The sequence below is a fragment of the Cydia splendana genome, chromosome 4 (genome assembly GCF_910591565.1).
Source record: "Cydia splendana chromosome 4, ilCydSple1.2, whole genome shotgun sequence".
NCBI lineage: Eukaryota > Metazoa > Arthropoda > Insecta > Lepidoptera > Tortricidae > Cydia > Cydia splendana.
Window position 1 is genome coordinate 1466479 of NC_085963.1, and position 25600 is coordinate 1492078.

The following is a 25600-nucleotide window of genomic DNA, read 5'->3' on the forward strand; positions in this document are numbered from 1 at the left end:
TCCGATGTAAATACGGAGAACTTTAAATTATTTCTAAAACTATTAAGAACTGTTTCTAAAAGTAACCGTTTACCTTCCTTACATCAGTTCTGTTAAAAAGTATAGCCAGAGATCAGACTAAAGACTAAAGGTCAGACTAACATGTAATTAAAAACCAAGGCAGCTTTTAACTCTAACTCTTAAGTCAATCTAATTTAATTTTAATATATTTTGAGTCAAAAACGTCATCTCGTGACACAAAATATATTGATTTTACAAATATAATAATTGACTTTAAAGCGGTAGACAAGAATACCAATTGAAAAGGGACATTTCAATGAGTCTTTTATTTATTTTACTTTCATTTGTTTCAGTTCATCCAGTTATTTAACTAAAGAAAAACTTTTGTATCTGTGGCTCTATTACTATTCAGTTAAATACCAACAGAAAGTCTTTTTATTTAAAGTTCTCGTATTTATGTGAACTTATGTAACAATTCCGATATGTCTGGGTACTAAATACAATATCAAAACTCCACAATTTCATACGATTAGCAATCAATAAATTACAATACTTCACAAAGTACACCTTCTATTGTCCATGCTTCATTTACAATCTATGGAAGTCGCGTATTTTCATTTTTACTTGTTGCAATTTTTCTACATTATACATGCACTTTTACCTAACACGACACACAGTCCTACACAATTATTTTCATATGTCTATTGTCTACTTTACTTTCTACAATTATAGACCAGTCTTCAAAGTTTTTTCTATCAACATTTATACAATAAAAATTGTCTATGACTTGGCTGATGGGACCTAAACTTTCCTAAAGCATCGTTTTTCTGATCTATTTTAAGCAGTTCTCGCCGATTCGACAGCTCGAAGAGGAAGGGAGAAGGAAATAATCACAGGTCATGCTCGGTCCATGCAAATGAAAGAGACACGCAAACAAACAGATAGAGTAACACAACAACTGAAGCTTGCCCGATGCTCGAAACTTACTAACAGCCAATACTGAGTCTAAAGTCGTTAACGACCATCGATAATTTTTCTTTTTTTTTAAAAGGCAATTGTTAATGCCCAATAATGAGATGAATCAGCCAATTATAAAGGGCGACAAACACATTCACAATTATATTGTCATTGAACATTCGTCTAATAAATTTTGTTACATTTTTCATTCCGGGTCAAGACCATATTATTTTCACTGTTTACCTGAGAGGAATGAGCCTGAAGGTAGCGGGACCAAGATAATAGAATACGTTAGATCGAAGCCGGGCCAAAAACTTGTAGACAGGCTACGTTAAGTCTACAGTGAATATATTTGGTAACATCATAAACGTCAGACTTCTATGAAAATGTGGCGTTTATGGTAGTGTTGCCAGATATGTTTTACTGCAGACTTATTTAGCCGAACTATTCTCGATTCTTTTAAATCACAAATCCCAATATTACCACCAAAAATTTAGCACAATTTTTAGACAATTTTCAGTTCTTGAACCTAGTGTCTAAATCATAATTTTAGAGGTCGGATTGAGGTTTGCATCAAAGAAAAGAGATCTTTTTGGAGTACTAATTTTTACATTTAAATAATGTATACTCAGGAGAAGTAAATGGGGGTACAGTTGAAGAGAAGAGAGATAGAGAAAAAACCATTATGAGCATAGCATTGCCACAAAGCAAGTCCAAAATAAAATGTAATTCAGTGAAATCATGAAGTGAATGTTTTTGAATGTAGTGAGATTCTCTGTGAAATGAGTTGCCTATATTTTGTTATCTTTTTCTGTAAGTTCTGTGCTAGTTTTCTTGTAATTCTACTTCGTGCATCTTTCAGACTATATATATGTCGCAGTATATATAGATAAAGCCGTTATATAGTTATAACCCTAGGGATATAATTATATGACGTAACATAGTTATATGAAAGCGATTCATTACTATCTTACTAGGTATATAACTATAATACGTCTTTAGTTTAGTGATATAGTTATATTACTGGATTAAGTTTAGTGAAATAATTGTAGGTAGGAGTGCAGCGGTGCGGCGGAGGTATAGTTATATCCCTAGGGATATAGTTATATGCCGTATAATACGTATTATAATCATATTCCTATGAAGATAGTAATATCTTACTAGGAATATGATTATAATACGGTATTTGACTAAACTAATGTGGTTAAATGGTTATGAATCTGCCAGGGAATCAAAGAAAACAGTAAGTATACTCGTTTTTATTTTTAACAAAGTTGATTTTGTACAACTTTGTTGCTTGCAATTAGTTGTAAAACTTTTTAGCAATATTACGTAAAAGTACAGGTCGATTCACGAAAGCTGGCGCGAGATTTCTACTGAGTGACAGCTATTTTCATTGAAATTCTGTCAAATGACTATCTTACTAGGAATATGATTATAATACGTACTATACGGCATATAACTATATCCCTAGGGATATAACTATACCTCCGCCGCACCGCTGCACTCCTACCTACAATTATTTCACTAAACTTAATCCAGTAATATAACTATATCACTAAACTAAAGACGTATTATAGTTATATACCTAGTAAGATAGTAATGAATCGCTTTCATATAACTATGTTACGTCATATAATTATATCCCTAGGGTTATAACTATATAACGGCTTTATCTATCTTACTGCGACATATATGTATTTTGAACATACTCTACAGAGTGCACTAGATAATTTATCTAAGCAAATTTACTGTTGTATTATACAATATTTAAGTTTAATTTCAATATGTGTTTAATACTTAAACAGTAAAGATACACACTAACATAACTGTATGGCATGACATGTAAAATGTACTATCATGGGTGAAAAGATAATGAATGTATTGGGAAGAGGAATTTGTACATGTTATTAGATACTGAAAAAGATGTAGTTAGACACACAGACGGACATAAAGCTAATTGTTAGATACGGGCTCTCAAAGTTCTTACAATGTAAAATAATCAGACATCTATGCCGGTATTGGTATTTTTTTTACGCGTACGCACCATCAATCTATTACAATAAGGAATGTCAATTTTGTGGAACCCAGTACGGATATGATGGTCGTTCTTGTCTACGTGACAGCATGATAAAACGGTATCCGTCACTTTCAATCGCGCTCTGTTAAAAAGTGACGGATATTTTGTCACGTGGATACAGCTATCCATGATAGACCTGCAGTTTCCTGTTGTTATAGTTATGTATTCAGTCATATAAATTGTCCTGTGGGTTATGCGAAGGTTTGAAATTGACTTCGGTACTTATACAGAAATCCAACACAGTTCATTTAATACCAGTTTTGTATACAAATGCAATTGAATTCGAATATTTGTAGGAATAGGTATTACTATTATTCTAAAATTTTCAAAAGCCTCAGCTAAGGTACACTTTAAAAAAAATTCTAGTAACGAATTGAAATTGATAAACCTTTACTTAATACTTACGAATATTTCAGTTAGAAATTTGAAGTAAAAAAAAATATAGTAGGAACCTGCTACTCAGTTTTTTTTTATACACTGCAATGCCACCGAAAGGGAGGCCTTTCATATACAATACAGAGCAACCCAAATGTTAACAGTGCCACCAAATATGTTGGGATTGTATATTTAAATGACAAATTTCATACGACGGAATTTATTAAAAACTTGTTTTCAATTTTCATGTTCTTTTCATTGTTTTCATTTTTGGGTTGCCTAGTGTAAAAAAGGGTGTGATAAAGGTACTTAATCAGTCGTCACTAACTAAGACCCTAACAAGCATTTAAAAAAATTCTAGTTAATGGAGTACCTAATATTACACTGATTAGGTTATTTTTTAGGATTTAGGACATTTAGGATGCCGAATTCTTCCACGTTGACCTTAAAATCTGTGATTATCTAGCCACATAGGTACAAGGTAGGTATAACTAAGCAAATCCTTACCGAGTCCAAAAGGTTTCGTAGGCGTGGTGATGTCGGGGTCATTGTGCGCGGGCGCGGCGTAGGAGTGTCGCGCGCGGCGCGGCTCGGCGGCCAGGTCCGCCACGCTGCCCGAGCGGCCCGCCGCGCTCAGCGACTCGAACGACGAGTCTAGGCGCATGATCTGTACTCAACAATATAACATGAACCTCGTACAACAATTCTGGTGTTTTAGAGCGGCCCACGAGTGGCTAAAGGGGCCCCCCGATTAACAGTCCGCCGGACGGAATCGGCCTGTCAGTTAGAACCAAAACTTGACAGTTCCGAACGACTGACAGGCGGATACCATCCGGCGGACTGTTAATCAGTGGGCCCCTTTACAAAAAAAGACTTGGTAGGTAGTTTAATAGACACTCCATTTTGCATAAGTTTAATTGATCTAATAAAAACAAAATGAATGAATGAATAAGACTTTTTTATTTATTTAACAAAGCATACATATTAACTTAAGTGTTTTATATGCTGCCTAAACGACCCGCTACGCCAAATTATTCGAAAGACGAGTCTAGGAGCATTATCTATTAATAGAACATAGCATAAGTTACCAGACACCACGCATGTTAAGGTATACCTTACATTCAGAGATTCAAATGAGGAGTCTTTAGTTAATTAATCATATTATGAATGGTTATTTGATATCTCAGCATTTATATTAATGGCTAACTAAAGTAATAGACACTTCTAAATACTCGATATTAAACTTTCGTGACGCTCCTTGAGAAACACAGTGTCATTAAGCGAAAAACGTGTTTTTTGGGTACAGAGCTTTAAAATTTTCGAAATCTTCAAACGTCTAAAACTGCCGTTCTAGTGATAAAAGTAAGATTTTTTTGCTATGTTTTGTTAGATTTTTAACTAAGCTTGTTAGCCGTTAGAGTAAACTGTGTTTTTTTGTTTAATTTCTAAGATAATTCAATTAAAAGAAAATTGTAATGTCACTTTTCCGTTTATTTTTGCTTAATGTCACTTGACGTCTTCGCAATATAGATTCAATTTCTGGAAAAGTGACACTATATCCTGTTATTTGAAATAAATTAACCTTTATTTCAATGAAAACCCGCAAATAGAACCATTTTACATGGATGTCAATTAATATTTATTAAAGTAAGCGACATTCAGTTCCAAAAAATTAGCAAATTAGACTATTTTTTCTTTAAAATTAGAGTATTCTTAGCTTGTTTTGTTTGGCCATATTTTTACGATCAAAAATTACCAAAGTATATAAACAAAGGGGAGGATAATAATTGGGGGATAGGATGTAAGGGGCCCGAATGGCATGTTACGGATTCCAAACCAGCCTCTCTTGCTCGTGGTCACCCTGTTGAATAACAAACGAGCCTCTGGCGATCCAACAACCCGCACTGGACCAGCACGGTGGGCTTATGGTCCAATCTCATTTGACAAGTACGATCCTTTGTTACGGCGCTAAGTGCCCTGTAAAAGTGGTACCTACTAAGAATCCCCGGGCGGAAGATACCCACAAAAAGATTTTTCTCAAAAATGGACGGCAAAGTCAACTTTGCCGTTTAAAAAATAGGTTGCGAAGCGCGTAGTTTATGGTCAGTCAAAAATTAAAAAGTTAAAAACATTGCAGTCTCGATTTTGGGACTGCAATGTTGCATACAAATTCCATTATTTGTCGAGTTCCAAACTTTTTAAAAGTTGAAATGGCCATATCAAATGAAGGCACAGGCCCATTAAACAGCCAGACAGATGATTAGTACCGCGACTATTTAGCTGTCTCAAATAGGTTGGCGTATTTTCTGCAGAAAAATACACTTCTATTTTTTTATTAAAAAAATAAAAAGGCGGCAAAGCTAATTTTTTCAATTGTTTCTACTTTTTTCTGTGAAAATATATACGTAAGAAAGTTGCTTTTGTAAAATATTTCTATGATATTTATATTTCTTGCACCATTTTTGAGAAAAGCACTATATATGACTCGGCTGGAAGGCTACTTGCTGGCTTCGGATTCAATTAAACGGACTCCCAAGGTCGTCCGTTTAAAACGAATCCTCAGCCTGCAAGTAGCTACTTCCGAGCCTCGACAATAATGTACTATTAATGATCCATGCAAGAAAAAAGAACTCCAACACCTATAAAGGCCTCACTTTGATAAACGAAGAGCGCAGTTCAGTGGAACTGAAACACTGCGTAAAATAAATTAATGGGACGTTGTGGGGTTGTCAGAAGTTCGAAGAGAAGGCGTGAACCGTTAACCATTTTGGAACAGCCAGCGGACAATATGGAGTAGGCTTTGTCATCAAAAAGAAGTGGAAGAACAACAATGTCGGGTTATCAAATTACTCCGACAAGGTGGCTGTGTTGACGTTAAGTATATCCCAAATCCAAAAGTCATATACATTAACCCCAATCAAAACTTACGCATAAACATCTACACATTGCGATGATAAGATTGAAGAGTATTACGAGATTATGAGCCCCTAAATAAATCTAGCAATGAAAAGCAGGAAACATGGACCATTGTCCTTGGTGATTTCAACGCTAAATCACAGATTAATAAATAGTTACTACGTAACAGATACCTCATTCCCAAACAAAAGCAAAAATACCTACGCTATAATAGCCTACAGAACCCTAATAATAATACCTGCTGCTCAGGACAAGAAGAAATGTAATAATCACGCGCACAAAGAGTCGAGACTGTGTTGCTCGCCGTTCGAGTCACGTGCCAACGCGTCATCGTAAGAATGCGCTAGGGTTGTAGCTACCCTACCTATGATGATTATTGTAATAAAATGAATGTTGCGAATCAAATATGTTTTAGTTTTAATATAATGATTTATAATTTTTCACTTCTCGGAATTCTCTGTTATTAAAATTTTATAAGTAGTTGAAAATATCCTAAATCGCGTAAATAATTTTAATAAATATTCAGGAGCAAAGCAACGGACAATCAACGGTTTTTAAAAGATGTAATACGGTGCTACCAGGCCGATTAATTATTACGTCGTCAAAATTATTTAAAAATACTTTTTCTAACCCTTCAATATAATTATTAAACTTTCAGGTGGGACCTTTAGCCCGCCATAAAAAGATACATTTTTATTTTAGGCTTTTCCTTTGTTTTTTTGACTTTTTCACCCATCTACTGCACAATAATTACGTGGTTTCGGCATTTCGAAGCATAAGCGCGGGAAACGCGCGGTGCAATGCGGTGCGAGCGCTGAGGCGGGCGTTCGGCGGCCCTCTGTTGGTTGTATCGTCGACGATACGCCGAGCGGTAGGCATATAGCGTGTGGCCTTGAGCGTGTGACGGAGGCCTGGCTAAAGTCAGATCAAGCACAGATTGGATACCTAACATACTGCTGCTGCGGCTATGATGCTGACATAGTTGGACCACATATGGCCTTGGCAGCAGAAACGACCGTAATTCTCGGCCTATTCCATTTGCCTTTGGTCAAAACATGAGCGTAAGTAATTCCTTCTTTCTCAAAAAACCTCAAAGTCGCTGGAACTGGACTTCACCTGGCGGAATATCACACACGAAATTGACTACCTACTGATATATTTTTATCTGACAAAAGTTTAATTAGAGATTTATGTAGGTAGGTACGTACAATCAATACGTTTAAATTTAGTTCCGATCACAGACCCGTGAGAGCATAAATAAATTAGCAATTAGGACTTTAGCAATTAATTCATAAATAGGTAAAACACCTAAACAGAGATACACTCTTATTTGTAATTACGATCAGTTTAACTTAGAATAACGAAGTAATTTTGACACCTTGCAAGAAGACACAACAAATACACATTCAGAAGTTCAAATTCAAAATAACAACATTATAAATAGTTAAAAAACATCCGGTAGCAAAATTAAACCAATCCGGAAAAACAACAAAAAACTCACAAATGACACATTACATTATTAGAACTAGCTCTTCTGATAGGGTACGAATTCTTCGTCATCATCAGTATTAACTTTATTAACATTATCAACTAAAAGAGTAGTATTAACTTTAAAATTTGTTGTCTTGAATTGCGTTGAGACATTTCCTACTGTAACAGAACAATAGTTTTATGGGTAATGAATAGTGATAATAATAATTAATGTGTGTTTTGTGTCACCTTGTCAGAAATAAAATTGGAACATAACAGACATCTCAAAAATAACTTGCTATTTTTGATTAATGAAAAAGTATCACACAAGACACAAATAATATTATATTATAATTAATAAATATGGGAATCTTACACATACCAACCTAATTCCACAGTCAATTCAAAATACGGCTCGTACGAATCCCTTCGTTTGACATAATTAATGAAAGTCATGATGTACTGTTTGTCAGATCATCGTTAGTCATAATTCTGAAACCGTTTACCTACTTTTCAGGATTTTCGTAAGGTTGTCCTATAGATAGTTTAGGTTAGGTTAGGTTAGGTTTGTTTTATGGCAATCCTAAAAAGTTACGCGTTTCTGAGAAAAACCCACAGGTAGGTGTAGGTATTGTTTGTCCGCATTTTCGTTATGACTAACGAAAATGCGGACAAACAATACCTACATTATGCCTTAAAACTTTATGGTAAAAAATAGAGACCCGGGCTCGTAATGTGGCTATATCTATCTAATTATAAATAGTCGTCTAGTAGGTACCAATAATACAACCCCATTATGAACCTTATTGAACAAATACAACACAGTGACATTAAGCAACGAGTGACATTTATTAACGACACCTTTATAAGCGTTCTGTACCAGTTGTAGTGGCTTTAAGCTTAAAACGACATTTTTCACTTAAGCACGCCCAGTGTCGCTATGGTAAACTAAGCTAGAAAATTGACACTACACAGATAATGACGATTGACCTGCTTAAACTGCTGTCAGCTTCTTAAAATCACAATGACACTTAAAGTAAAAGAACAGTACGTTTTTATTTTTTGTCAGCATTATGGCTTAGATTTTTAAGCAAAACCGGCTTTATAGGTATAATGTCACTTTACTTATTTCAAAACATTAAAAAATGCAAAAGTACACGTGTCCTTAAAGGGAAAAGTACAATATTGCTTTAAATTGAGTTTTGATTTTGATACCATATTATAAGTTCAAAGTGACATAGTACGTATAGATACACTATTTCTTATGAAAATTGACGTACTTACCATTGAATCTCATAGAAAACCGTCACTAAGTAAAAAAATACAACTTTCTTCCCTTTAATGACATTGTTCCTATAAGGCAGGCACCTATTCCCTCTATTCGCCATAACGACATTAGCGCCCTCTGGCGGTTCTAATAGAGCTAGGGCGATAGGTGTCTTCGTATTGCGTGCGTTACGATCATATGAGCTAGATGGCGTTATTAACTCAAAAACCCCATTTTTTGGATAATGACGTTATGTTTCTCAAGGAGCGATTATCTATTAATAGAACATAGCATAAGTTACCAGACACCACGCATGTTAAGGTATACCTTACATTCAGAGATTCAAATGAGGAGTCTTTAGTTAATTAATCATATTATGAATGGTTATTTAGACACTTCTAAATACTCGATATTAAACTTTCGTGACACATATTTTAAACTGTTTAGACGACAACGGTTCCACTCACTTGAAATTTAACAAACAAAGGCCCCAAAACATGTCGCCAATAGCGACAAAAAAATCAAGTGAGTTGTCGTCTTAACAGTTTACTTCTAAATACATATATTTAACAAACACCCGTCAATCGGAGTCATTAAATTGTATACATAAAGAGACCACAATAATCAATGCCAACAGTGCCACCTCCACGGTGGAACTTGCTTTCCCGCCAGAACGAAAGCAGAACACTGATAAGCCTTACCAAAGAAACAATGCTAAAGAAGATAAAAGAACGGCTTAGAACATCGACAGAAGCTTACTCCAAAAGGTTGTATAAAAATATGTTTTACTACGTAACAAAGGAAATAAATGTTAAAATATTAACATAATTAATCACTGAAACATACAGAAAAGTACAATCAGCAGAAAAAACTACGTAAGCGGGTGAGATATTCCAATTGACCTACACGCGCCCTCATTCTAAATAATAATAAAATTGTGTTCAGTTTACTTTAAACACCTTGCCCGCTATGCAACTACTGCTGCCGACTATACAGTCAGCTAATACTATAATGACAAATTTTATACCTACACTGACGTTGAAAAGAAAACAGTTTTATTGCATAATGTGTGTCGGTGGTTATGTGCGGCATTTTAGTCAAAGCATACGTGGCATTTTGTTATCTATATACACTAGCTTGAAAAACGGGCATTTTGATTCATATATACTCGTATTATACCTGTGCACACTACAGTCTATACATGTTATTAAACCCTACAGTCATTGACATGATTATTCGTTGAATCAAAAAGGAATTCAGGTATAAATCAAAATACCCGTTTTCTTTACTGCCAATGATGTGGCGTCCATATAACTACATGCCCACCAGCTTCAACAATTTTATTTTTTTACAGTACTATTTGCTGAAAAACTTGTGCAAATTTTTATTCTTATCGCCAAAGCAATCATAGATTTATATACAAGTAAAAGGTTCAAAAAAAGGAAGGCTCGGGAACCCTGCTAAAATTATAGACAAAAACGTGACGGTCAACTTATAGGTGTTTCCGAAAAAATTTCATTAGATGTCTCATTTGCCAAAATACCGTTATTCCCAACCGTTGTATTTTCAGAAGAATCTCTTTATCTATAGGTACTCAACCTGGGAGCCGATTCAAATGTACGAATTTATGACAATTTGATCTCATTTTCTCATCACTCGATCTCAATAATTGACGCGAGCGTGATTCGGTGCGAAAAAAACCATATCAACAACAGTTTTTTTTATTCGAACAAAATTCGAATGCTACATTCATTGGCCTCCAAGCTCCACGATAACTTATTAAAAGTAAAAACAAAACACTCGATCGAATGAAAATTGGCAAATTAAACATCGAACGAAAATTCTTCACAGAACAAAAAGTGACAGCTAGATAAGACGTGACAGCTAGATAAGACATGACAGCGCATGCTCGACTCACGTTAGCTCCGCTCTTTGTCGCGCTGTCGAGCGCCTGCGTCAGCTGTTATCGTAGCGACAACACACACGTTAAAAAGCGTACACACCGCGATAGCCTTTTTCCAGAACGATAGCGACGAACGTCACTGACGTTAGAACTGTCGATCGTTGGGCAATAGGCTGCAGGTCGGCGCTTGCTTTTCAAAATATACTTAATGACGATGTTTAAAGATACTGCCGGTTTTATAGCACTCCAAATAGTTAACACATTCAATACCACTAAGTGCTACGGGTTACGCTCGTAGCGCGTAGCCACGGTTTCGTCGTATGTAGCGCGTAGTCGCTACGAACAGTGTACCCGACAGTCGGGTTCTTGGTGTTGAATGTGTTAATATAATATAATTACACTCGTATTTTATTCATGAAAATGCAACGAATGCACGAATAGTCACACCACAAAAGGATTATAAATCATTGTAAAGACCGTCTAAACTAACTCTTCACTGACTTTGAGGCGATAAAGTGTCAAAGAGTCAATAAAATGTCAAATACCCATTGGGTATTTGACACTTTCGCAGTTTGTCGCTTACCAAGTCTATACAGAGTTAGCTTTAATTGGCTTAGATGGACTTTACGACAAAGTAGGTTTTATCATGACTAATGATTATATAATTTTGAAAAGCAAACGTATTTTAGACCTTTTATTAATTTGTTGGGAAACCTCTTGTCAATTAAGAATCACTTAGATATAATTCACTTAAACTGGAAATATAAAGTTGACAAGAGCTTTTATTTGTGAGTATAAGCTTATTGCGATACATAATAAACATATTATGTACATTGTGTTATGTGTTAGACATCTATATTTGTTAGTTTACAACACTGATTAGCATTTTAGCTTACTGGTGTTATTTTAAGCGTTAATGTAATTCTAATAAAACCTTCATGTGTTCTATGTCTATTTTGATTCTCTATGTGTTAGTCACAAAAATTAGATCAGCTTTACTTTTTGTCACAATGTTAGGTATAATGATAATGAGACAAACATTTAGCACTACGATTTTAATTTTTGCGACACGATTTTGGAATCGCGCTGTAGTACATATTTTTTGTCGGATATGCGCGCACTGAGATATAAGCGTTGCATTTCTGCGACAAAATTATCGCACGACAAAAAATCGTAGTGCGTGCTTGGTATTAAATTAAGGAACTCCATTTTTATAATATTTAATAAATGACTGATTAAAAACTGACACGTTCTGCGTTGTAAAATTATTACGCTTATACTTCTTGAGAATATATTGCTATTTAATGATATTAACTCTGTACTCTGTAAAACTGATCTAACCTATCTGGAACATCTTACACATCGTGGTAGTAGAAAGTAAATAGATTTAGGTAGTACGTCTACTAACACGATTGGCTATACAAAGTCATCTAATTGCTTCGGTGTAGTGTGAATCTAGTCCTCTATGAATAAAAAAACCTAGAAGGCGAGTTTGAGCCGTACTATTTAAATGAAGGCTACGTCACGCATTATGTACGATATGGCTTCTGCCTCACGGGTGTATAGATACTCTGTAGGTATAGTGCTGTACTAAAAAAAATACAATTGTTAGAATTAGAACCACAAATTGCATCTCGTGTTGATTACGAAAGTAACCGCGTTATTTGATAAAATGTCGTCGCGACAATATGTCAACAAGGTTGTTTAAGTAAGTGGGCACAGTTGTGGTATTGCTCTTTTAAACTGCATAGAGTCATACCAAGAAAAGTCTGTAACGATTTTGATAGCACACACAGTGCACGTGTTATTTTAAACATCAAACTTCTATGAAATTATGACATAAAAAATTACACTTGCATTGCGTATGCCAGCCATTCTCTAAGTGTGTTCCGCGGAACCCTAGGGTTCCGCGACACCCCTGCAGGGGTTCTGCAAGAATTTAGAACACTATGCTTTAGTCGCCTCGAAAAATTTTACTATGCAAAAAACACACTTCTAAAAACTATTGTTTTATTGTAGGGTTCCATCAAGTATTTCGCTTTCCAAAAGGGTTCCGTCAAAAAAAAAGATTGAGAACCGCTGGCGTATGCTATCAAAATCGTTGCAGACTTTTCTTGGTCTAACTCTAGGTACCTACTCTAGTCATCTCACCTATCTTGTTCCGTGATATGGTTCAATTTATAGTAACAAAAGAACATGGCTACATTGACTACCCGGGTTATCTCTATATATCTGTACTGTATATTGTAAAGCCACGGGATTTTTGTACGAGCCAAAGGTAACAGTTGTTTCGGCTTAACTTTTCAATAAATCAGGTCTCTCAAACTCACATTCTAGGCTTCAATACTCTAAGATATTCCTCATTACAGCATTGCCACCATACCTGTGAGAAGTTAGGCACGGAGGCGGTCTTGCGCATAGTGACAGGCTGGCCGCGGGCCTGCTCCAACTCTTTGACGGCGACGCTCTGCCGGAGCCGGTCGAGGCTCAGGATGCTTTCCACTGCGCTCACGCCGCGGGTGTATTTCTCTGGAAAACGGTAGATGATCAATTAAATATAGTTTCGCTGTTTGAAAATTTATTCCTGGGTTATTTTCCCTTTGTTCACTCGTAATGTTTTTGTATTTGTGTTCTGCCGCGAATTTTTACGTAAGTATAAAGTATTTCTCTTTCTTTTTTAATATTAACCTAGAATGGTTTTATAATAAGCAGGATAGTTACTAGATTAAAGGCAGTGTGGTCAGCGGTATTATGATTTAAAGGCAATACTTTCCATTCTAATATCCGCTCTCTACCGCTTGATGCGATGTGGCATCTATCGGTAATGTTGTATTGGTGGTAATAGTGGCTAGTATCCTTGGGATAGGTATTTCTGCCGCATGTAAGTTGGCTCAAAATGTTTACTGAGTGGGTCATCATAATGGTTTCCGGCGCTCAGGCTGAATAACGACGACTCACGGCTCGGGCACGACATTAAGAGTCCTTACTCCTACAGACGAGCGTATTTTGCAAAATGCTTCCTTTTTCATTTAAGATTACGACGTAACTATTAGTATTTATTCAAAAACTGATAACGTACTTAAATAATCATTTCTTAAACTAGGGGCTGAAAACGTTCAAATTTTCATTTTCTCTTTTTGAACCTAAAATAAATGAGTTTTCTTAGGAGTCTTTTTCAAATTTTGCAGTGAGAAGGGTCGTTTCGGTTCTCAATTTTGCAGTAAACAAGAATCATTTGGTACATGAATGATTACAATTCAACTCACCATATCTTGTACGAGGGGCTGACATGCTTGAAAATCGAAGATTCATTTTAAAAAATTGATAAAAAACCTTCCGAGTTTTCTTCATTTTTTTGGTGAAAACAGGGTTACATTACATTTTTTTATCGCAAATTGGACTTATATTTTGCCCCAAAAATAATATTTTATCAAATTGTAACTTTATGTCTACTCATAAAAAAAAAATCATAACTATAGGACCTACCTAGCCGTAAATCTATATTTTTTTAAAGACGTACAAATCACGCTGCACCGACACCGCGCGCTCAGTCTCCGCCGAGTGCGCTTAGGGGACGGACCTGTGCTCGACCGTCAGGCGTTCGTTGCTTTCGTAACCATCGAGAGAGTTCCGAGAAGTGCTGTATACTATGATTAGAAAATCTTGATCCAAGGGTGTACATTTTTTACACCATATTTAATTTTAACAACCGACTCTCGCTTATGTGATAGATTTTCAGTGTTACTTGAATTCTGGTTAGGGTTTGCATTTTTATTATACCCGGACGACCTGGATGATGTCCAGGTTCTCATGATGGAGTCAGGAATGGTCACCGAACTCCTAATCTACTCATCATAACTCCATCGTGTTTGGGCTCAATAGATTTTCCTTGACGAACACCATCGATCTAGATGAGGTCCAGGTTCTCATGATGGAGTCAGGAGTTGGTCACCAGAACTCCTAATCTACTCATTAACACTCCATCGTGTTTGGGTTCAAATGATTTGCCCTGACGAGCACCATCTATCTAGATAAGGTCCAGGGTCATGAGACCCTTCTGGTGACCAACTTCTGACTCCATCATGAGATGGTCACCAGAAGTCCTAATTTACTCATCATAAGTCCATCGTGTTTGGGCTCAATCGATTTGCCTCGACGAGCACCATCTATCTAGATGAGGTCCAGGGTCATGAGACCCTTCTGGTGACCAACTCCTGACTCCATCATGAGATGGTCACCAGATGTTCTAATCTACTCATAATAACTCCATCGTGTTTGGGCTCAATAGATTTGCCCCGACGAGCACCATCGATCTAGATGAAGTCCAGGTTCTCATGATGGAGTCAGTAATGGTCACCAGAACTCCTAATCTACTCATTATCACTCCATCGTGTTTGGGCTCAATCGATTTGCCTCGACGAGCACCATCTATCTAGATGAGGTCCAGGGTCATGAGACCCTTCTGGTGACCAGCTCCTGACTCCATCATGAGATGGTCACCAGATGTTCTAATCTACTCATCATAACTCCATCGTGTTTGGGCTCAATAGATTTGCCCCGACGAGCACCATCGATCTAGATGAAGTCCAGGTTCTCATGATGGAGTCAGGAGTTGGTCACCAGAAATCCTAATCTACTCATTATCACTCTATCGTGATTGGGCTCATTAGATTTGCCCTGACGAGCACCATCTATCTAGATGAGGTCCAGAGTCATGAGACTCTTCTGGTGACCAACTCCTGACTCCATTACGAGATGGGGTCAGGAGTTGGTCCCCAGAAGTCCTAATCTATTCATCATAACTCCATCGTGTTTGGGATCAATAGATTTGCCCCGACAAGCACCATCGATCTAGAATCTAGATGAAGTCCAGGTTTTCATGATGGAGTCAGGAGTTGGTCACCAGAACTCCTAATCTACTTATCATAACTCCATCGTGTTTGGGCTCAATAGATTTTCCTTGACGAGCACTATCGATCTAGATGCGGTTGATAGATTATTAATATTATTTTATTTTACATACATACTTACAAATAAAGCTTCATTTGCTTCCCACAAGGATCAAGTAAACCTTATAAATCAACTTCGTTCTAAATAAAAACCGGCCAAGTGCGAGTCGGACTCGCACACGAAGGGTTCCGTACCATTATCTATAAAAACGGTCACCCATCCAAGTACTGACCCCGCCCGAGCCCGACGTTGCTTAACTTCTGTCAAAAATCACGTTTACAACAGTATGGGAGCCCCACTTAAATCTTTATTTTATTCTGTTTTAGTATTTGTTGTTATAGCGGCAACAGAAATACATCATCTGTGAAAATTTCAACTGTCTAGCTATCTCGATTCGTGAGATACAGCCTGGTGATTGACGGACGGACGGACGGACGGACAGTGGAGTCTTAGTAATAGGGTCCCGTTTTACCCTTTGGGTACGGAACCCTAAAAACGGAGATACTTCTGTTTTAGACATAAAATCGAACTTCAGAGAGTTCAGTAGTTGTTACTTGCAGGTACTCTCGAATTTATTGTCATTATACAGGGTGGCCATAAAATAAGTGCTTTTCCGCTGCTGGCAAGAAAATGGTTGCTGGAAAAAAAATTACCCTCCCATAGAAAATGGACTAGACAAAATGTATGAAACAGCCAAATTTTTTTTTCGCGATTTCGGGGTTGGTCCCATCGCGGTTCGCGGTTGCTTAGTTCAGTATAATCCCTAAACCTCCCTGGCAACGGGAATGCACTTATTTTTGGCCACCCTGTATATATTATTATTTAATATAACCTTATCTTTAAAACATTTAATTATTCAACTTCCTTGGTGAACTGACTTGAATAAGTTACTTGACTTCGTGGATGAACTTGTCACAATAATTCCATGACATACAGAGGTAAACAATCATTATTTTTTACTCGTCGTTGGTTATATATTATCTCATCACATATACTCTATTGACTACTACCATGCTTATAAAATAAAATACAGAGTGCCAATATAACGTTAAAATAAATTTACTTGCAAATTAAATTGAAAAGTATCAAAATTATTCTTGTCTGCGTTGAAACGCGCTTAGCTTTGCCGGCGCTCGCGTACCGAGCGCTAACGCCATCTATCGAGTGTTATTTCGCAAAATCGGTGAACGCTCTAAGGAATAAGGGCTCTTAAGCGACTTGCGACGGCCGTAGCGATAACCATAGGTTGGAGCGAGACACAGCGATTGGACGTTTCGTTCCCACCTATGGTTGTCGCTGCCGCCGTCGCAAGTCGCTTAATGTCGTGGCCGAGCCGTTAGACGCGTAGAGGACCAAGAGGATAAAAATATTTTCTTCTGGTTCACCAGAAGTGATAATAATAGACTCCATTTAAATACTAAGTTACCTATGAAAGTCTCTCCGTCCGCGGCGCTAGCCTCTTCGCCGGTGGCAGCGATCTGAGCGAGGCTCTCCCTGTCTTCCAATTCTTCAGAGGCCTTGGGGATGTTGGACACCACCTCGTAAGTTACTCCGGTCTGCGTTAGTTGGTCCACTCTGAAAAAGGTTACAGATTATAATATTTAAAACTTTCGCGTTTTGAACACATATTAACATTAACAGTTAACTGCTAACAGTTAGCCGTGCGACCACGACCAGTGTAACCTGTGTCGACACGTCGGTAAATAAAAGTAATAAAATAAATTCGCGAGACCCGTCTATAAAATATGTGAGTTAATATGGATATAGATTAGTAAACTAGTGTCCTATACTAAATTAACGTTACACATCTGGTAATATTTGCCTGTAGGAAAAGGTTGACTCCCATTTTTAACTTTGATCAATTCGTTGATCGTGCGTGGCGCAATCCGCCCTAAATCCTACTTGAAGTAAGTTATTAATACAATCAAGATATTATAGTGATAGTGATAAAGGCAATATGTGTTTTTTTACTAGCCTATTATGGTGTCCCCCTGCTGGGCAAAGGCCTCTCCCCTTGTCTCCCACGACTCCTCACATAGTGCCTCCTCCGGCCAGTTACATTAAATTAGTGTTAAATAAATATGTGTTAAATTAGTTAATTGTATCTTTGCGTTATAGTAATCAATTGTTTTTAAAAATGACCTCTCAACTATTCTATAAAATGATTATAGATATTCTACAAAATGATTTTATCAAAGTCATAATTAGTCCAGTGTCTCCTGAATAGTCTTTTTTCGTAAAATCTATATTTCTACACCCGTGACTCCATTGAAAAGGGGTGAAACCTTTACCTTATTTCACTAAAGCCCACAGTAGGTACATAATCTAATTATTAAAACTTTACAGATCGTCAGGTGACAAGCAAAACTCACTAATTACTAAAAACATTTAACAAATGTCGACCTTCTTTTAGTACTAATATTAGGTTCACTATGGCTATGAACTTGTGGTGGTAATTAGTGAGTTTTGCTTGTCACCTGACGAGATGTAGTGCATAGTTTTCCATCGTATTTTCTCGGAACGATTCGTATTGGCCATGCTACTTCAGTCAACCTCAGTACTTTTTATACCGGGACTGCACGACTGACTGAAATAGCAAGACACGTTCGTACGTTTCCGTGAGAATACGATAGGAAAATAATTATGCACTACATCTATATCTTTATGTTAGTCACACACAAAATAATAAATGTTCTGTATTCTGTACTCACTCAAAGATGACTGACCTGACAATCTTCTTGCGTATCCTGTCAGTGAGGCTCTGTCGCTTGTAGATGTTCAGTCCCAGCCGCTTGCGCAGGATGAGGTCCATGGGTGCGGGGTGCGAGAGGCGGACGGTGGTCTTAAGGATCAGGTACACGCGCTCGTTGGCTGGAAATAAGTTAATATTATGGGACAACGTAGCACAAATCTACCTAAATAAGGGTTGTGTTGTGGGTACACAACGTTGTTGGGTTTCTTACATGAATATATTATTTAATATTATGTACTTTAATACATACAAAATTACCATAACCCACGGAAAAATGCCGGTAACATTCGAACCAAGTTAAACTCTTCTACTTGCCCGGAAAATTCGCATTTGAAAGTAGACAATTCTTTGAAATTCTCTGTTTATTTATATATAGCGGTGTTACCCAGCCTTACCTTCTGTAATCCTATTAAGATACTGCGAGTCGTGAATGGACGAGTCCCAAGACGCGATAGCAGACACATCTTTATCGTGGTGATGTAATATCTGGAGCTCGTAGAACTTGTTTCCGTGCTCTTTCGGCAGGATGGAGTGGAGACCGGCCACAGTCACTTCTTCGCCGGACGGGTGGGTTGTTAGGTCGTCAGCTAAAATATATAAACATAAACTTAGACCGATTCGGACCTCGGAAGAGGTACACTTTGTGTACGAGGAATTTAAAGCGGAGAAGCAGTTGGAAGAGGTAAGGACCATAACATTTTTGTATTAAAGGAACAATAGAAAAAATTTACACCTACGGCAAGACTCAAACTTGGGACCATTATAACCGGTCCATCACTACTGCCCACTACGGAGGCTAATCAGATGTGTGCTAATCTTTTGATTCCTTCCCTTAACCCTTGTTTGTAGTATCGCTCGCAGACGTTTCTGCTTGATAAAAAAAATAGGTATGGACGTTCTACAGTTTCTTATACTTCTTGGGTGAATTGGAAATAAATTTTTCACCACACCAGCTCGGAAAGGCTTACTTTACACTTCAATAACTGATAGCAAAGTTGTATTTTATTCACATGTATAGCAAAGTAATCAAATGCAAATTTTGAGTTGTTTTCTTATGTTTGCTGGTAGAATTCACTTTTAAAAGATGATTTTGGTTGATAAATATTTAATAACATTCATTTGGATTTGATTTGGTTTGATTTTGTTTGATATTTTACATTTAATATTTGCTTCTGGTTGATGTGGTGAAAAATTTTGTGTTTCACTCGGGGGCAAATTTGTGGTTTGAAACCCTCGCAACATTCAAGATTCCATGTTTTGAACCACTCGCTACGCTCGTGGTAAAATTTTGGCATCTTTCGCTTGCTCGGGTATCAATATTAGCACGAGCGGTTAAACAACAACTTTGCCCCCTTGTAAAACAAATAACTATTAATCGTCTTGGTAAAAAGTTTGTTCAAAAAAATACCTTCGATTTACACCATTGGTATTATTTGTGTCATTTCATATTAAATACGAACATTTTAAAGTTGCTTTAACCATTATCTCAAAATAAAAAAAAGAGTTACGCAGAAAGCCTTACCTTTCTCATGAATTATTTTTAAAATGCTATTTTTGTATTTTTATTACTAGCTAACCGTTCAATACAGTCCTATCTTGCTCTTGATAGTTTTACTATAACTTACCATTGAGGTCAAGGAACAACACCGGTATGTGTTGCTCCATGCCGGGCGGCGGGTTCCATGCGGCCGGCGCTCCAGGAATAGGGCTGCCGGGGCTTGGCACTAATACCTATTGATAATCATAAAGTTAGTGTAAGTCTTAGAAGGACAAGACCCTGTTTTACGGGACAGCACCTAAATAGTAGTAATAGTGATGATTTGCGAGAGTAAGGGTCTCCCCAGATATATCGACGCGGAATCGGCAAAAGCAGATGGGAAAAAGCTTTATGTTTGGGCGAAAAAGTCGACGTGCGGCTCGGCTCGCATCGGCCGGCGCCCGCGGACGCGACGACGGTTTTTTCGCTATATCTGGGTAGACCCTAAATCGATCTTATGTTCTTTCCCGGGATACAATCTATCTCCATAACAAATTTCATCTAAATCGGCTCAACAGTATAAGCGTAAAAAAGTTACAAACAGACAGTTACTTTAGCATTTCTAATATAGGCCATTATCTATGAAAAGGGACCTTAATGTCGATGGCGCTTACGCTGCTCAGCGTCGCGCGGCATTGTATTAATATCGGAGCATCGTTAATAATGGCGTAAGCGCCATCGACAATAAGGTGCCTTTTCATGGATAACGTCATATATTAGTAGAAATACTAGGAATGACTTACCGCGTTTCGCTCCTCAGTGAGCGATACCCACTGCTCCACTAGCGATTGCTCCCTTTCCATGTCTCGTTCGCTCTTCATTGAAGGCGACATGTTCACTAGTTTCTGAAAAAAAAGCACAATTTATAGTTTCTTTCCATATGTATTTAGGCAAATTTTAAAATTACGGCCGTCAGACGTTTGAAAAAATACGGTCAGTAAAAAAAACTGTTAGAGCTCATTAAGTCCTATTTGGGTACATCATGATCTATTCGAAAAATGCCACTTTGCAATAGTCCCATTTGCTAAACGCCCTTTTAAGAGCGCTATTACATTTCGGCGTTGAGCGAGTTTAGGTATTTTACGCGCTGCGGCAGGCCGTGCGAGCTCAGTACGCCGATCCCTTCTACCACACTCGCACTACAATGATGGATTAAACATTCTTGATCCTTCGCGAAGCATATTGAAATCAACCATAACAAAACTAACTGTACTTAACTTTTAAAGTTCTAAAACTGTTATTTGGTAAGTACGAAAATACTAAATGCAGTGCAAATGTACATAGGGGCTGTTCATAAATTACGTCATCTATTTTTGACGATTTTTGACCCCCCCCACCCCTCAAATCATCCAAAAATCAAGCTTCGGATGAATCTGTTTCCTCCTACGTCATGTTACCATCATCCGATGTCCAGACCCCCCCCCCCCCCCCACTCCTCCCATTTGAAACGACGTAATTTATGAATAGCCCCATACTCGTACTTATGAAGGTATATTACTCGAAAGAAATTATAGGTACCTACTCGCTTATTTACATGTTTCGTCATTGCATTTGGTACCTATAGGTTGTAAAGTTTGTATCAACGAGGGTTTAAAAACGAACTGGTACTGAGGATCTGATGATGATTAAGGTGGTCACGGATACCAATCAACCATGTAGTAACATGATTAGGCTCGTTTGATTCGTCTCAACAAGATCTTTGACACAAGACAGTACTCAGGGTCTGATGATGGAGCTGGAAGGTACCATTACCAATCAACCATGCAACTAAACAACATCGTGTTTAGGCTCGTTTTATTCGTTTCAACAAGATCTTTGACACAAGATAGTACTCAGGGTCTGATGTTGGAGCCGGAAGGTGGTCACCGGTACCAATCAACCATGCAACTAAACCATTTCGTGTTTAGGCACGTTTTATTCATCTCAACAAGATCTTTGACACAAGGTAGTACTCAGGGTCTGATGATGGAGCGCGAAGGTGGCGACGGGTACCTGTCAATCATCATCAGCTCCATCATCAGACCCTGAGTAGTATCTTGTCTCAAACATCTTATTGCGAGGAATCAAACGAGCCCAAACACGAAGTGGTTCAGTTACATGGTAGACTGGTACCCGTGGCCACAGTCCAGCTCCATCATCAGACCCTGAGTACTAACTTGTGTCAAAGATCTTGTTGCGACGAATCGAACGAAGCCAAACACGAAGTGGTTTAGTTGCATGGTTGATTGGTACCGGTGACCACCTTCCGGCTCCATCATCAGACCCTGAGTATTATCTTGTGCCAAAGATCTTGTTGAGACGAATCAAACGAGCCCAAACACGAAGTGGTTTAGTTGCATGGTTGATTGGTACCGGTGACCACCTTCCGGCTCCATCATCAGACCCTGAGTACTATCTTAAGTCAAAGATCTTGTTGAGACGAATAAAACGAGCCTAAACACGAAGTGGTTTAGTTGCATTGTTGATTGGTACTGGTGACCACCTTCCGGCTCCATCATCAGACCCTGAGTACTATCTTAAGTCAAAGATCTTGTTGAGCCGAATCAAACGAGCCCAAACACGAAGTGGTTTAGTTGCATGGTTGATTGGTACCGGTGACCACCTTCCGGCTCCATCATCAGACCCTGAGTACTATCTTAAGTCAAAGATCTTGTTGAGACGAATAAAACGAGCCTAAACACGAAGTGGTTTAGTTACATTGTTGATTGGTACTGGTGACCACCTTCCGGCTCCATCATCAGACCCTGAGTACTATCTTAAGTCAAAGATCTTGTTGAGCCGAATCAAACGAGCCCAAACACGAAGTGGTTTAGTTGCATGGTTGATTGGTACCGGTGACCACCTTCCGGCTCCATCATCAGACCCTGAGTACTATCTTGTGTCAAAGATCTTGTTGAGATGAATAAAACGAGCCTAAACACGAAGTGGTTTAGTTGCATGGTTGATTGGTATCGGTGACCACCTTCCGGCTCCATCATCAGACCCTGAGTACTATCTTGAGTCAAATAAATACATATAGAATGTCAGGTCGTTTCAAATATTTTTAATCCTGTCCGGTAGTTTATTAAACTGTACCATTATAAATTATAATACTATAAAAACAGTGCTAGGATCAAAGTCTCTCGTTGCGGTTTACACGCACACAGTATAGCGTTTTATACGGCGCCCGCCGCACACAATGATAAAAAACCTCGTCGTCGCCGTTGAAAATGTGCGGAGTCGACCGACACACGTCCTGCCTCTACAAGCTCTGCCGCGGCACTGAGCTGGCGCAGCGCGCGTCATCGGTAATATAGAGTAGTTTTCAAAAAATTGCCAAAAAATTATAGTAGAATTTCATAAACACTAATGTATACCAACAGTATAAGCAAACGTTGCAGATTGCTTGAGTATGAAAATGACTTCGATATTAAGTAGATTTTCGTAGGAATTGACACTTGTTTCGGAGAGAAAATCGAGTTCGTTTTACTTTGATTTTCTCTTTCTCAAAGGTATGTAGGAAAAATATAGTTTGATATGCCTAAAGTACAGGGTATTAGTAATACAAAATAGCCAGGTTTAGCAGAGTAAAATTCTCAACATTTCCAAATAAGAGCTCGCCATTCAGTGCTTCACGGGGTTTTTCGGAAACGACCATCAGAAAAAAAATCATTACTAATTTAATAAGTCCTTTTTCTAATATTTACAACGATATTTATAAAGATAAGAAGACGCTTTTACTGGAACAAGTACTCATTGTTTCTAATAATGAGCGCAAAGTCCTGAATTTCGTCGACTAGTATCATCAATTTTGCATTATTTCGACTTTTCTTGTAAGAGCGCTCTTAATAAAACATACTTTTCGCATTCAGTCTCATTAGCAAAACTTACCGATTAGGGTCTCCCCTGATATATCGACGCGCATTCGGCAAAAGCCGATAGGAAAAAGCTTTATGTCCACGCAACAACTTACATTACATAATGCATCTTGTACTTCGCAATTATGTCCGTACTTTTAAAATTCCTTTCAAAAAAGAAATCTACTCAAAATAACCGATTTGCAAGACCGAAGTGATCCCATAACAGCACCGTGAACATAGTTTTGTACGGTGCTCTAACAACAATAGTGGTTTTTTTCTACGAGACTTTTTGTATTGATTTTTTTTATACAAGTAAGGTAAGTAAAGTCAAACTAGCATACGGCCCGCCTTTTGCCAGTTGCCTTTTGGCATTTGTTTTGCGATTGAGACAAAAATTCGCTAGTGCATTATGTGCCCAAAGTACTGTAACTAGATGATCAAATGATTAGTTCAACTACATATATGATCAAATGATAAGAATAAATGAAAATTTTCGATGCTTACTTGTAGCTGCGCGTGTAAGTGTTGGCGTCGCCTCGCGAGCGCGTCGCTCCACCGCTCTCTGAGCACGGCCAAGTCTTCCTCTTGGTACGAGTCCAACGGCTTTTGAAGACGGGACCTGAAAGGAATACGTAAGGGTTATTATAATAAATAAATAAATATAGTGATATTATGTATAGTATAGTTTCACTATAATAATATTTAAATTCTAATTTAAGTTTCTTTTGTCAAATAAAATATTTTTTTAAACGGACTTTATCACATACTTGACGACCGGTCTGGTCTAGTGGATAGTGACCCTGTCTGCTAAGCCGATGGTCCTGGGTTCGAATCCCAGTAAGGGCATTTATTTGTGTGATGAACACTAATATTTGTTCCTGAGTCATGGTTGTTTTCTATGTATATAAGTATGTATTTATCTATACAAGTATGTATATCGTCGCCTAGTACCCATAGTACAAGCTTTGCTTAGTTTGGGGCTAGGTTTGATCTGTGTAAGATGTCCCCTAATATTTATTTATTTATTTATTTATTTACTGTTTTCTTTTCTTTTAACAGTCATCGAATACTCATCGAGATGATTTTCTTTTGTCAAAAAAAATGTTTTTTTAAACGGACTTTATCACATACTGTTTTTTTTTTTATTTTAACAGTCATCGAATACTCATCGAGATGATTCTAACAAACTAAAATAAATGAGGTTGCGTTGTTTTATCACCCAGTTCCTAAGGCCATCCGGTCTCCATAGTCAAACTAACTTGTTGTCACTAGATTAAAAGCTTATAAAAGAATGTTTTTATGTTAGTACCATGGTTATGCGCAACCTGATTCACTGTATGGAATAATGTTTTGGGCAAATTACCTGACACTGACGGAGCCCACTTCAACGCTGACGATATGCTGACAGATGATAGGCAACGTGCCCGAGTTGTGTGCCGGTCTAACTCTGACCGCTAGTCGACGTTGTTGCCCTTGACGAAGTTGATATACGCCACCGGTCACCATGTCTGGTCGTGACACAACCTGCCAAAACATGACACAGTTAATTATATT

At 37.7% G+C, this 25600-nt stretch overlaps 1 protein-coding gene across 1 annotated transcript in view; it reads right to left on the reverse strand.

The window, feature by feature from the left end:
• The window catches only part of LOC134789726 (kinesin-like protein KIF13A), a 262918-nt gene that overhangs the window by 10750 nt on the left and 226568 nt on the right, over window positions 1-25600 (reverse strand). Inside the window, exons 20-29 of the mRNA XM_063760358.1 lie at window positions 25410-25570; window positions 24551-24665; window positions 20951-21052; window positions 20296-20401; window positions 19066-19257; window positions 18645-18789; window positions 17345-17493; window positions 13352-13497; window positions 10984-11025; window positions 3920-4079 (exon numbers count right to left, since the gene is read on the reverse strand). Of these exons, the coding sequence (XP_063616428.1) occupies window positions 3920-4079; window positions 10984-11025; window positions 13352-13497; window positions 17345-17493; window positions 18645-18789; window positions 19066-19257; window positions 20296-20401; window positions 20951-21052; window positions 24551-24665; window positions 25410-25570 (1318 nt within the window). The remainder of the gene's footprint in view (window positions 1-3919; window positions 4080-10983; window positions 11026-13351; window positions 13498-17344; window positions 17494-18644; window positions 18790-19065; window positions 19258-20295; window positions 20402-20950; window positions 21053-24550; window positions 24666-25409; window positions 25571-25600) is intronic.